At 38.9% G+C, this 12683-nt stretch overlaps 1 protein-coding gene across 6 annotated transcripts in view; it reads right to left on the bottom strand.

Moving 5' to 3' along the window:
- The window catches only part of LOC149153497 (uncharacterized), a 746732-nt gene that overhangs the window by 721837 nt on the left and 12212 nt on the right, over positions 1–12683 (bottom strand). For 5 of the 6 annotated variants that reach the window (XM_089440793.1, XM_089440790.1, XM_089440791.1 and 2 more), the window contains 2 exons: positions 6056–6109; positions 5700–5767 (listed from right to left, as the gene is read on the bottom strand). In XM_089440793.1, coding sequence (XP_089296919.1) covers positions 5700–5767; positions 6056–6109 — 122 coding nt within the window. Of the gene's footprint in view, positions 1–5699; positions 5768–6039; positions 6110–12683 lie in introns of all 6 variants that reach the window. The other variant, XM_089440792.1, reaches the window with a different exon arrangement.

The following is a 12683-nucleotide window of genomic DNA, read 5'->3' as shown; positions in this document are numbered from 1 at the left end:
TTGTATCTACCATATTCCCTATGCTAGGATGACCTCCATTGATCTAGGATCAATGAAACTGATCTGGGATCAATATGAGTGATTTGAGACACTCTCTTGTGATATTGATTTGGGATCAATGAAACTGACTACGGGTCAATAATAGTGGTATGACACACTCTCTTCATATGGAACTGACTTCGAGTCAGTGGAGAATGGTATGAGACATTCTCGATCAATTCTTCTTCTTCATGGTTTAGCAGATCAGAGCAGTGCAAGGCACTGATGGCTGAGATAGTACAGTCGGATAGATGGATTAGCGGATGGAGTTCTCCCTAGTTGAGAGGAAGTGTTAAAATTGGCAACTAGGAACAAACTCCATGTGGGTCATCTTATTTGTGGCAGCTGATATTTTTCTTGGATCCCTCTCATCGAGAGGTGTAGGATTGATCTAAAGATCATCCGATTCCGATAAGTATTCATGGAGTTTTGAATTTATTTGTGTTATAAGACAATTCGTCAAGGTCGGCTAGCAACCAAATAAACCCCACATGTGCTCAACGTTTTAGTATAAAAGGAAATGACTTGAGCGTCATTTCTCAGTCAACACTTCTATCTTGATTTCTCTCCACTTGTCATGGTCTTTGGTGGAAGAGAAATCTAGGAGTGGAAGCCCTAGACGTTGGAGGATTAAAGCCGCCCTAGCCGCAATCAAGAAGAAGAACGTTGCCATAATCTAGAGGACGCAGTCAAGTGAGAGGCCCTAACACTACAAGGAGGACATCCCTAGTATCTACGCAGTCTAGAAGAAAAGCCTAAGCACTAACGCTATCAAGATCAAGCCCTACCCTATACGCTGGCCTCTACACAGTGAAGGAGGAGGCTGCCCTAGACAGCGTAAAGAGCTGTGTGGATAGCGGAGCTTAGCCGTAATATGAAGGGTCAAAGGGACAGCGTAGAGGCTATAAAGGGCTGTGGTGACAGCATGGTGTGAAAGGGCAGTTTTGAGGGTAAGGTTTAGGGTTGTTTCTAAGTACGGTTTAGAGCTGGAAAGGCAAGCAGCTAGGCCGAGAAGAATGGGAAACATACGTTGTTGTTTTGGGCATCATTCCATGGAGGCAGCAGCTACATGGGAAGAAGCTTGCCAAGGTGGGCCGTAGTCCCTAAGGGGCTGTTTGGCTGGGTGTGTAAGGGTTGCCAGATGCCCTAACCAGTCACCACATAAGCAGCAGTGAAGGCAGCATTGGAACAGCAGTGTTGTGGACAGCTAGGCAATGGAGATTGGTGCAACAAAGATGCATGGACAGCAAGGCTACATAGTGCTACAAAGATGCATGGACAGCAAGGCTACATAGTGTTGCAAAGATGCATGGACAGCAAGCCTACAAAGATGCATGAACAGCAAGCCTACAAAGATGCATGAACAGCAAGGCTACATAGTGCTGCAAAGATGCATGGGACAGCAGCAAGGTATTGCAAGCTGTGAGGGGACAGCAGCAAGGTATAGCATGACTGGTAGAGCCAACAACAAGCATGGACAGCACAATGATGGGACAGCAATGATATAGTGCCGCAATGTTTAATGGGACAGCAGTATGATGAGACAAAACAATGTTGGGACAGCAAGCATGGACAGCAGCAAGTATAGTGCTGCAAGCACATTGGGACAGTTGTATGGTACTTGGTGCAGCAAGTACACAAAGCAGCTATGGTGTAGTAAGCACATGGGTGACAGACAGCAAGCATGGACAGCAGCAAGTATAGTGCTGCAAGCACATTGGGACAGTTGTATGGTACTTGGTGCAGCAAGTACACAAAGCAGCTATGGTGCAGTAAGCACATGGGTGACAGCATGGTGCAGCAGTGGCACAAGGTACAGCAGTGCAGCATAAGTTGCAGCGGTATGATGTGTACAGCATGGTCATAACGTCCAGCGTTGTGACAATGGGTGCAGCACGGTGAGGTGCAACATGATGACGAGATGCAGCACAATGATAGGTGAAGGAGTCACCTTGGAGAATCAGTTGAAGCAACATGTTTTCAACTGATCCCATGTATCATCTTCTTAGAGATGATCTATGCTCTTATTTGGATAAGTCAAAGTGTTGACTTCTGTTGTAAATGTACTATCTCTCTCTCTGTGTGCTGAACTATTGAAGAACATATAAGAAGAATTGATCAAGGGTTTCCCCACATTGGAGTTTGTTCCTGGCTAGCGCCACATCTTGTGTCCTCTTGTCTTGGCTTGTCTTCTGCGATTTATGTTTATGTTTTATCTGCAGTTTACTTTAATGCTGATGTGATTGCTAATCTAGAAAAGATATTGAGCTAACTGTGAAAATTGAAATAAATTGCTCTAAGCATAGAACATACCTAAAATTAACATTATGGCTCGCACCATAGCAATTGCTTCAATAGGAGCAGCCCCTATTTCACTTAACAAGATAGCATAAGGAACTGCACTTTTAATCTTGAATTTGTTTGTAATCAAACACTTATGAATTTTCTCAATTTGTTTCCACTACATGTCGGATGTACTGCTGGCCCATAGTTCACAACCATAGAGAATCATCGGAATCACTAGAAGCCCAAAAAGAGAATCAAATAGGCTATTGAGTAGTTCTCCAAAAGTGATCATTCGAGAAGGGACATTACATGGACGCAACGGATCACTAGGCTAGCAAATTGTCTTGGGGAAGACAAAATTGCATGGATGAACTTTCTTCGGATTGACGAACTAATGCTTTGGTGAATGGTGCTAATTTATTATGAGTATTTTTCTTCCTGATATAATGTATATTTATTGGCTCTAAAATCTCCACATGCAAGAATTGTCACCAATTATTTATCAAGGAAACTTAAAATAGCATTCCTTGACCTTAAATCTCCTCTTTGTGAAAGTCGCTAGGGTTAGATTGAGAGGCTTTCCTCTCTCTCTCCATTCAAGGCCTTCCACCTTTGACCTTGCCCTTTTGACTCCATATACCCAATTGATTGAAGCCAATAGTCATGGTGTGTCAATTTTCTTTAAATTTCATCTTTTCTTATTTTCTTTATGGTAAACGAGAGTTGGGGTTTTGAAAAATCGGCATTAAATAGCATTTAACAACTTAAATGTCATATACCTACGATTAGGATTTAAATCTATTAAATTGAAAGGAAAAATATCATTTTTATGCATTTTCAGCCATAATTCTAAGGTTTTCTAGCTGTTTTCTGTATTTCAGCCCTTGAAAATTTTGCTTTAGCCTTTCTCTTGTTTACCTATTTTATAGCCTAGATATTTTATTGACTATCATCAATTATAGGCTATTGCATTGCTGCTGTCATAAATTTTGCATGCTGTTTATCAAACCCTAATTTATAACAGCAATTGTTTAATTAAAAGGTAGAGCATGTGTTTGGAATCTATTTGAGTATCTCCAGGACTTATCTCAGCCCTCTAGACTTATCCATAAGTTCTTTGAACTCACTACCTTATTCCCACTCGGAGCCCTACCTTACTGAATATGTTTTTGGTGTGTCTAATGAATAGGTTCCTAGGAGAGTATTTAGCATGGGATTCCCTGAGTTACTTAATCTTTGAGGCCTGTCGAGGAAGCCTCTCTTGTGGGGATAATATCCAACCACAAAACAGCAGGAGAACAGCCACTAAGGTGACACTGGTGGCTGATCTCATTGTTGCCCTAGACCTAGAGTGCCTAGTGCTGCAATATTTTGCAGTAATAATAACCACCAAAAAATAATTTTCAAAGAGTTCTAAAAAAACAATTATTGACTATGTGAAAGCCTAGGGATTTTTTGATGGGCTTGCCAAGAAACCCCAGGAGTATCTGAGACAGAAATGGTCCTTTTTCTTGAATCTGAACATTATTTTTCCTTGAAATTTGCTGCTGGGCAAGCAACAAATAATCAAGCCAAGTTATATGCTTTGTGGCTTCTTATGAAAATCAAACTGTACAGATATAAAACAATTGCAGGTATATGGAGACTCAAAGACAGTGATAGATTGTGCAAAAGATAAATGCAGACTAGATAACATGCTGTTAAATCCAATCATGAATCAAGTTCTGGAAATAAAAAGCTGTTTTGATGATATTTCCTTCATTTGTATCTACAGGGAGTACAGTACAAACGCAGATCAGCTTTCTAAAGAAGCTATTTTTCTGAGGAATAATTCCGAAGAGGGACTCAATTATCTCTATATAAAAGATCTCTTTACTGAAGCTGGAGCTGAGAGGAGTCTATATCGATGTCCTTTCTTTATTGTTGCTTCTGTTTTGGTTTTAAGTCTAAGCCATAGGGCTCATATGTAAATTTTGATAACCGCCACAATGGAATCCTCTAAGAAAGACTTATATATAGGGCTCGGACTATTACAGGACAGTGCAGAGTCACAGCTTTTGCTTTTTGAGCCTTCAAATTCTGATTTCACATTTGAGGTATTCATTAGAAAGATTTTTACCTTGGGAAAAAGAGGAAACCAATGTTAAAATATAAAGAAAGAAATGCCACAAAAGTCTTCAGGTCAAAAAAACCATAAAGAAGTAAAATAATCCAAATATGCAACAGAGCAGAAGCTAACCTGTGTTGGCAATCAACAAAAAACACTTGGCCTTTAGCAAAAATCACTCCCTACAAGTTTTGGAGAAGCAATCATGCAGAATCACCAAAAAGAGGCAAATCTTGCATGACAATAATTTCACTAAAAATATATAAATTGAGATTTTAGCCCACAGAAATCAAGGTAACTATAAAATCCTACAAGATTAAAAACCTGCAAGGAACCAAATTTTATTTTGTTAGATAAGCCACACAAGCACTAATAGCAAGAGAGGGGCACTTAATATCCTCCAAGAAAATGAATCTCTAAGTAAGAAGGCCATGTAAAAGGAGACAGCAAGGAATCGATCTTGATCAGGAGCCTGAAAATCCAAAGCCAAATTCCCCATGAACCAAGAAAGCAACTAAGTATGAAAGCTTGCAAAGCAACATCCCCTGGGTTTTGGCAATGTATTTCTATATCCAATGGACCAATACACCACCAGGCCAACATGTGGCACTAAAAGTGACCCATGTTGACATCAGGGTACTACACATCATCATATTAAACATGGTCCTACGTGGACAATAACTAACTTGGGATCCACAAAACCTCATAAGGTTGAGATCATTCTTCAGCCTGCCAAAATGAAGTTTGAAGCCTTCTTAGCTACAGATCTAAAGATCTCAAGAAAACAAACTTAAGGCTCAAGCAAATGAAGTTAAATGGCCAGTTCAAAGGACATTGTGGTGCTGATTCAAATCGACTATTTAAAAAGGAGGGCAGATTCATGCAAGTGAGGAATCAAGTCCATGGAAGAGAAAAAAATGCCTCCAAAACAAAACAAAAAATAATGCAAGAACTTGACTTCAACACAAGCTAGCAACATCGACCACATTAGCAGAAGCTGCAGAAGTTTTGAAGATAACAGAAATGCCTGTATTTGTAGAAAAATGAAATTGAGGCCATAAAACTAATAGAAAGGCATGTTTGGTTTCTCAATTTTTAACAGATTTTTTAATCAAGGGTCAACATTTTGGGCCTTACAAATATTCCAAGCCATCATAAATATGGTCCACTAAAATATGTTTTCTTCCCGGAAAAAGAAACAAAAAAAGAGAGGATAAACTAAACCTAAGTTAAGAATCATAAAGAAAGCCATAATCAGCATATTTACCTCCCATTTAGGTTTCTTCTGCGAGGTTGCAAAACATCTACCGCTACAAACTCCCCCATGGGGTTTATCTGCAAAACCAAATACTGACTTTTAAAAGAATCAAATTATCTTAATAAACTAAGCTGCAAAGAATCTAAAATAGAAGATACTCTCATCCTAGTTCCAGTTAAGTAAGTCTGTGGCACTTAATCAAATCTGCCACAGCCCTTGACCAGAGGTAGAAATGAAATTTTCTAGGGAATGCTGTCTGATAGCATTTCTCGTCTTAAGTTAAAATTTTAAAAAGCAAAAATAAATGGGATAAATAAAAGAAAAGTTTGAAACAGAGTAAACTTAATACTTGAAATATCTCATACATGCACTGGAGAATGATGCCCAGAACTTGAATCTGAATGAGAAAAAATCCCAGTCTGCAGAAAAGCAAGCACCAAGACATTTTAAATAGTGCTCAAGAACAAGTTTAACATACTTAAATCATAAACAGAAAAAGGGGAAAAGTTTAATGTATATCCTTTGAAGAGATTTGAGCCAGTATAAAAAGCTTTTTAAGTGGAGTTAACAGATCCGAGGGTAAGAATGAAAGACAACAATATAACAATGAGACCATATGTCCTGGTCTTTAGCTATCAACTAAGTGCCATCTTTTGAGACACATCATGCATTCTTTTTGTCCTGATAGCATTTCACAATTTTGATTGCACTATTCTTGTGTGGCCAGATAACCAAGACTAACTCATCTTCTTGTTAAATTTTTGCATATATTGCTACCTTATACCAGAATTGCCATCTAGTGAGCCAATCCAATAACTTATTTTTGCATAACACAAATTACACATTCTCAAATTTCAACATAATTTTCATTTGCATTTTCTTAGCCGCATAACAGCTACTACCCAAAATCTTGTCAATGGGCTAAGGCAGACATTCATTCTGCAAATTTTGTTTTTTAATCTCAGCATTGCTCTCTAGAAACTCAAATCAATAAAGTCTATATCCAATATTTCCTACAACATATTCTCAAACTTCTCAAAGATGAAGAATATTTGCAATTTCTAGTAATTCTAAAAATAACAATACAGGAAGAATCTTTCTTAGGTATGGTGTACAAAGATGTACATCATGCACACAGAGACTTCAGATATGTAAGTGATACATAGAGAAATTGATACAAGATGCAGACCTGCCTGCACATTTAGATTCTAGACAGTCATACAAAACCTAGAATGCGTATTCATAATTTCATACTGATTTGTTAAAACTTAAAACTCAATTTAACTACTACAAGAAACCCAAGAAGAAGAGATTAAATGCATGTGTAAGTGTGTTAGTGTGTAGTCCGCTTAGCATAATTTGCCAGCTAACCGAAATTTGGATGAGGAAAGAAAGAGACACAAGAAGCAAGATCCACAAATGGCATCATATGACAGTAGTTTCAAACTTTCAAACACAAACAAGCCAACAAATGATCAAATATGCAATTTTTACTGTCCAGAAAAGCATTTTGATCTTCACATAAGTGCAATTTAGTTAACCCCAAGGGATAGCTCATTTGGTCAAACTTTTTCTACTAAGGCATAATGCTCAGGGAGGTCACAAGATCCAATCCCACCACATCCTACAGGATTACCATCTGCTATTGCCTCTAGTGATCAATAGCATTCTCCATCCAGAAAACCAGCAAAAAGCGTGGTTGAGGGGGGTGGGAAAATCCACAGGCACTAGCACAGTACCAACTTACAGATTTGAATCCTTGATACACAGTAGAGTGAAGGATGGTTATGACTTTCAAACAAAAAGCAACAACATAGATCTCATCCCTGAAGTGTTTGATTTGTTGGAAACATGTTAAATTTGGATTAACATATTCCTTGCTTAAGTCAATCACTTCATTAGCCCATTATTAATTCTATTATTCCATTACAAATCATATTTACCAATGACTGAAAGAACATCCAATGTAAATGCAAAAGACAAGCCAAGACAAGAGAACACAAGGATTGGCTCAAGCCAGGGAAAAACTCCAAGATGGGGAAAACCCTTGAACAATTCTTCTTATTATCAAAATCAAATGATCAGCAGAGAGAGAGAGAGTACAGTCAAAGTCAGAACTGATTTGCCATGAATGATGATTTGAACCACTATCCAAATGGCAAGGAGGCAGCCCAATCAAGTATGCAATTCTGTCCTCAAGTAGCAGCAGACAAATACTAACCAGAGATCAGGAGTAGCTTAAGCAACGACGGAATGATATCCTAAAGGAAATTGGTCCTTGATCATATGATGCGGTCTTCTTTCCTGAATGGAATAAGCTCAAGACAGTCCAAGAATGGATATTCAAACAAGGTCAATGAGTTGTTGTCTAATGTCTGCAATATGGAGCTCAAGTGTTCAGTCCTGTAGTAGCAGTAGACTGCTACAGACAAAGGTTACACCCTTTGTATTCACTGTGGCCTACCCTCCTTGACTGTGATTGACATGGAGGATACAAACAAGCCCATTCAGCCCTTCCACAAGTGCCTTCAAACGTGCTGTAGTGGAAACCCTATCTGCGACCCAAACTGAGATATGTACAAAACACAGAAAGCATTATCACTTGAACTGCGGCCTGAAAAGAAGAGCACCCGAAGCTTTAAACTGCCTCCAAACAGTCCTCAGAGCCTCCTTGCTGGCTATGGCAAACCTCAAACAACTGCGGCCCTCTTTTCCACAGAAAGCTGTACACAAACAGAGATATACTTCTCATCAACTCGGCTCTTTTCCTTTGTATGCCCTAGCCTCAGATCCACACCTTATTTCAGAGGAATTATGTTCCTTGTTGTTGTATCAAATGAGGTTGGAAGCACCTCCATATATAGGAATTGGAGAGGGTCAAAAGACATGTCGTTTGGACTTGAAGGTGGTGAAGCTGACCTTGACCATTTTACTTATGAGAGTGCATAAAATCAAAAACACATTTCTCCTTAACCAAATTTGATGATCATTGGATCAATTTTGGTCCTCTCGAAAAGAGGAATTCAATGATGGCAGAGGCAAATATCTTCCTCAAAGGAGCTGTCCAAAGTGGAATTTGGCCCTAGTTGCCAATTTTAACAAAACATCCACAAATTTTGTCTCTGTTTGACCAGGTTTGACTTCTGGGTAAATTGATTTGTTTTTTACTGAAAAGCGCTGGATGTTTTCCTTGTTGAATGGACAAATTTCTCTAAGAAATGTTGTTGGGTTTTTCCCCTGGTTTGGGGCTTTCCCAAAATAATCCTTTTGTTTGGCTGTCTCTTCATGTTCCTATTGTTTTTATTGTCGATTGTTGAAGATTTTCTATGTGTAATTGCTTAATGTTGAAATATGTAATGAATTAGCTAAATAAACATCAGAAGTAATTACCAGTTAAAGGAAATCATGTAAAATTTTCAACATGGATAGTCAAGAAATGGCACTTCATTTAAACTTTACTGATCCACATCAATGCCATATGAACCTATTCATGCTCTAGCCTAGTGAGATTGGAATTTGAGACATATTAGAGACGGTATTGTGTTTGTCAAATTTTGAGTCATCAACTATCAGCATGGTTTTAGGGACCTTACAACTTTTTTGTCCTTGTGGCTGTTGATAAATGCCATAGGCTTTCCTCAGCCTAGACAGAAATTGTTTTCTCACTGACGTTTTTCCACCAAGCTATCATGCCCTTAAAAGATCATTTGTATGTGAAATCTATTACTCCAACAAGGTAACAGTCCAAATATTCTTCAAATGTCCAAGCAGCAAACATGTCCACTCACAATAATTTGAATATGGCTAGTTAGTAACATGTGGGAATCCCTATAGACATCTAGAAGCATTATGAAGGTTCCAAGAGGGCCTCAAAAACCTAATCCTAACCCTAATTCTAGTTATCAAATACCTCGCAAAAGGAAGGAAAATGATTCGCTTATTCACTAGCTATCAACTATTCTGTTATATGAGCAAGAGTGTAGAGGAGATACAAACATAGCAGACAGACAAAAGCATATTATAGAGGATTGTAGATGACCATAGCATCTCCTAGCTTTGTAGTAAGCTTGGATGGCTTTGTCATCTATACTGTAATCTCCAAAATATAAGAAGATGGAATAAGTAGTCCTTCATTCCTTCTTGGTTATCTCATATGGGTTCCATGGGTAATATTTGTATTACATTGTGTGGGCTTTGCTAGTTTATTTCACATGTCGTAGTAGTTAAATAATTTGAATAGTATATTTTTATTTCTATTGAAGCATTAAAAGAAGTTGCGTACTCAAACATAGGCTCATTGTAGTTGTCTTAAGTTCGGAGCTGGCCACTGGAATATCCAAGGAAGTTTATGAATAATTTATGAAAAAATATATGTTAAACATCATCAAAATGCTTCTTATTACTGAGCACTTTGTCCAAATATGTAACTGTAGCAATTATATATCTTCGAATATCAATAGTTGGTGATACCCCAAGAATCCGTCTAACATAGACATCATTCCCATTCTAGTTATCGATCATAGCATGTGTTCCATGTTAGGAAGAGAGCAATTATCTTTAAAAGAGGTGAGATTGATGCTTATGAAATCAATGCAGATGTGAATCTTACCATTCCTTTTTCTGATCGGAACAATGTTCGCCACCCAATTTAGATACCTAATTGGTGTAATGATGCAAGCCTCAAGTAGCTTCAGCCTTCTACAACTCTCTTTGTATAATGAGAGCTACCATGTGATTCATTGCGCATTGTCATTATCTGAAAACCTCGATCTCTTTCCTCAAAGAGATCGTATGTTCTATTACCTTTGGACCGTATGCTTTCAAATCATCATAAGACCATGCAAACACATCTTTGCACTCACATACCAAAGCTTCCAATCTCCTCTCCACTTTGGTGCAACCTTGGCCAATTTTTATTATCCTACAGGACACCTTGGAACTCATGTTCATCTCCCTGTTCATCCAATTTAAATTTGTCAACTCCTTTAGAAGTGTCAAATTCATCAAATGATTTTTCTAACGTAACCAAACCTCTTGGTATCTCATTAATCAGAAATTGAACTAGTGGGGGAGACTCACCTTCCTATACTTCATCTATCACATGAGAAGACAATTAATTCACACAATTCAAAAAATTGAACATGTCTCTCATCTTTGAATGCCTACCAACAACCTATGTTATTAGGGATAGAAGGTATAAATATCACTTGGACCAAATACTAAGTTTGAGGGATAGCCCGACATGGCTAATAGCAATCAACTAATGACACCATGGAATTTGCAAGGTAATTATGGTCCCTCGGCATAGCAATGATGGAAAAGGCTTGAAAACATTTGATCCCATCCCAAACTACATCTTGATACTTCTTCAGCTATGGATTCTTCACTTCACACAAATACCTTACTTGATTAATCACCAACTCAAAGTTCCCACGAACTTTCAATAGCCTAATACCCATTTTTTGTCCCTAGTTAAGACCTAACAACAAAACCTCATACTCAGCCATATTGTTAGTGCAATCAAACTCTAAAAAAAATGAAAAAATTAAATAAATAAATAAATAATTACCTGAGGGTATGTGAAAACAACACAGACACCAAGTCCAAAACGAGATTGTGTACCATCCAAGTGCATAGTCCATAAATTGTCTAGACCACTCTTGGTAACAAATTGACAGCAATGACTCATCATGCACACATAAGTCCCCAAATCAAGTTCCAATATCTCTAAATACAAAGGTTCATTATTTAACTTTTGAGGGTCCTCTACATTGAGGAGTGCCTTCTTCTCGCCAAACAATCTCATGTATCATGAATCCACAAGAATATATGCATATGACCAGTCCATCTGGGTACTAACCCTTGCGTCAGCCACCCATTTTCGAGATAAAATCATGCCCCAATTGGTGAGGCAATCGATGACTACAATGTTCATGGTCAAAAAAAATTCTAGGTACCCTTGCAATCTGACTTGAAGAACCTTAATTACTCTATATACCCACTCTTCATGTGAACCCATTACCTGTGCATTTCTATATGGTCTAGAAATTGTTAGCCCTAACTAATTCATCACCTCCATTGTCATAACATTGGTTGAGGTTCTTGAATCAAACATACAATTTGAAAGTAAAAATCCATTTACCGATAAAGAAATATAAAAGGGAGGAGGTTCATTGATCTTGTTCTTAGCCAAGTATACCTATGGAAAATCATATGATGGATCAATGGAATCACCCGAACCGAGGAACTTGCTCATGGCCTCATTTTGTCCAAGCAAATGAACTAATTCTCTCAATCCCACAAGAATCTTTAACTTCGACAACTCAACCACCAAGCAAAAACTCAAACAATGCAGAAGTGGTGGGTTATAGTGTTGTTGGAGAATGCAATAGGGCAACTATTAATTCAAATTCTCATTAACCTTAATAATTGTTTGTGAACGATAGAAAGAAGATTCGGGATTCGGAATGGCGAACCCTAGCTCCCCCGTCTCCTTGCCCTCGGCCGCCGTCAGCTCCTGGATTGCGCTGCGTGAGAAAAGGTTTGAGAGATCGGAGCATCGACTCCGGGGCTGTCTCTCTGCTGCAGATCAGCAACAAGGCCACGCCATTTTCAATGGCTCGAACCCCAGCTTTGATGCTTCCAGGCCCCAGGCCGCCGTTGGGTCACAAATCGCTCCGACCGCGAAGGGATTGAAGAGATCTGGGCAAAGTTCATGGGGTCTTCTCTCATCGGCAGGTACTCAAGATCTCCATGCCATGATCACTGGGGTTGTAGATCTAGAAGAGCCTGCTATCCTCTTATCGGAGAGCTCCGGGAAAACTTGGCCCCGTCCCCCTGCTTCCACGGCGCGACGGAGCAGCCCCCTTTCAACTGCTGAAGCAGTGGACAAGGAAAATCGTGCGGCTCCCTTAGCCTATCCTCGGACCAGCGCTTCCAGAAAAGAAGGGACGACACTAATCAGATGCATGCCGCCCCTGCACACTAGACCAA

Source organism: Pinus tabuliformis, chromosome 9 (assembly GCF_031772625.1).
Source record: "Pinus tabuliformis cultivar Carrire ecotype Pingquan chromosome 9, CPIR1, whole genome shotgun sequence".
Lineage (NCBI taxonomy): Eukaryota > Viridiplantae > Streptophyta > Pinopsida > Pinales > Pinaceae > Pinus > Pinus tabuliformis.
The sequence above is the reverse complement of the archived record's forward strand: the minus strand, read 5'-3'. Positions and strand labels throughout refer to the sequence as shown.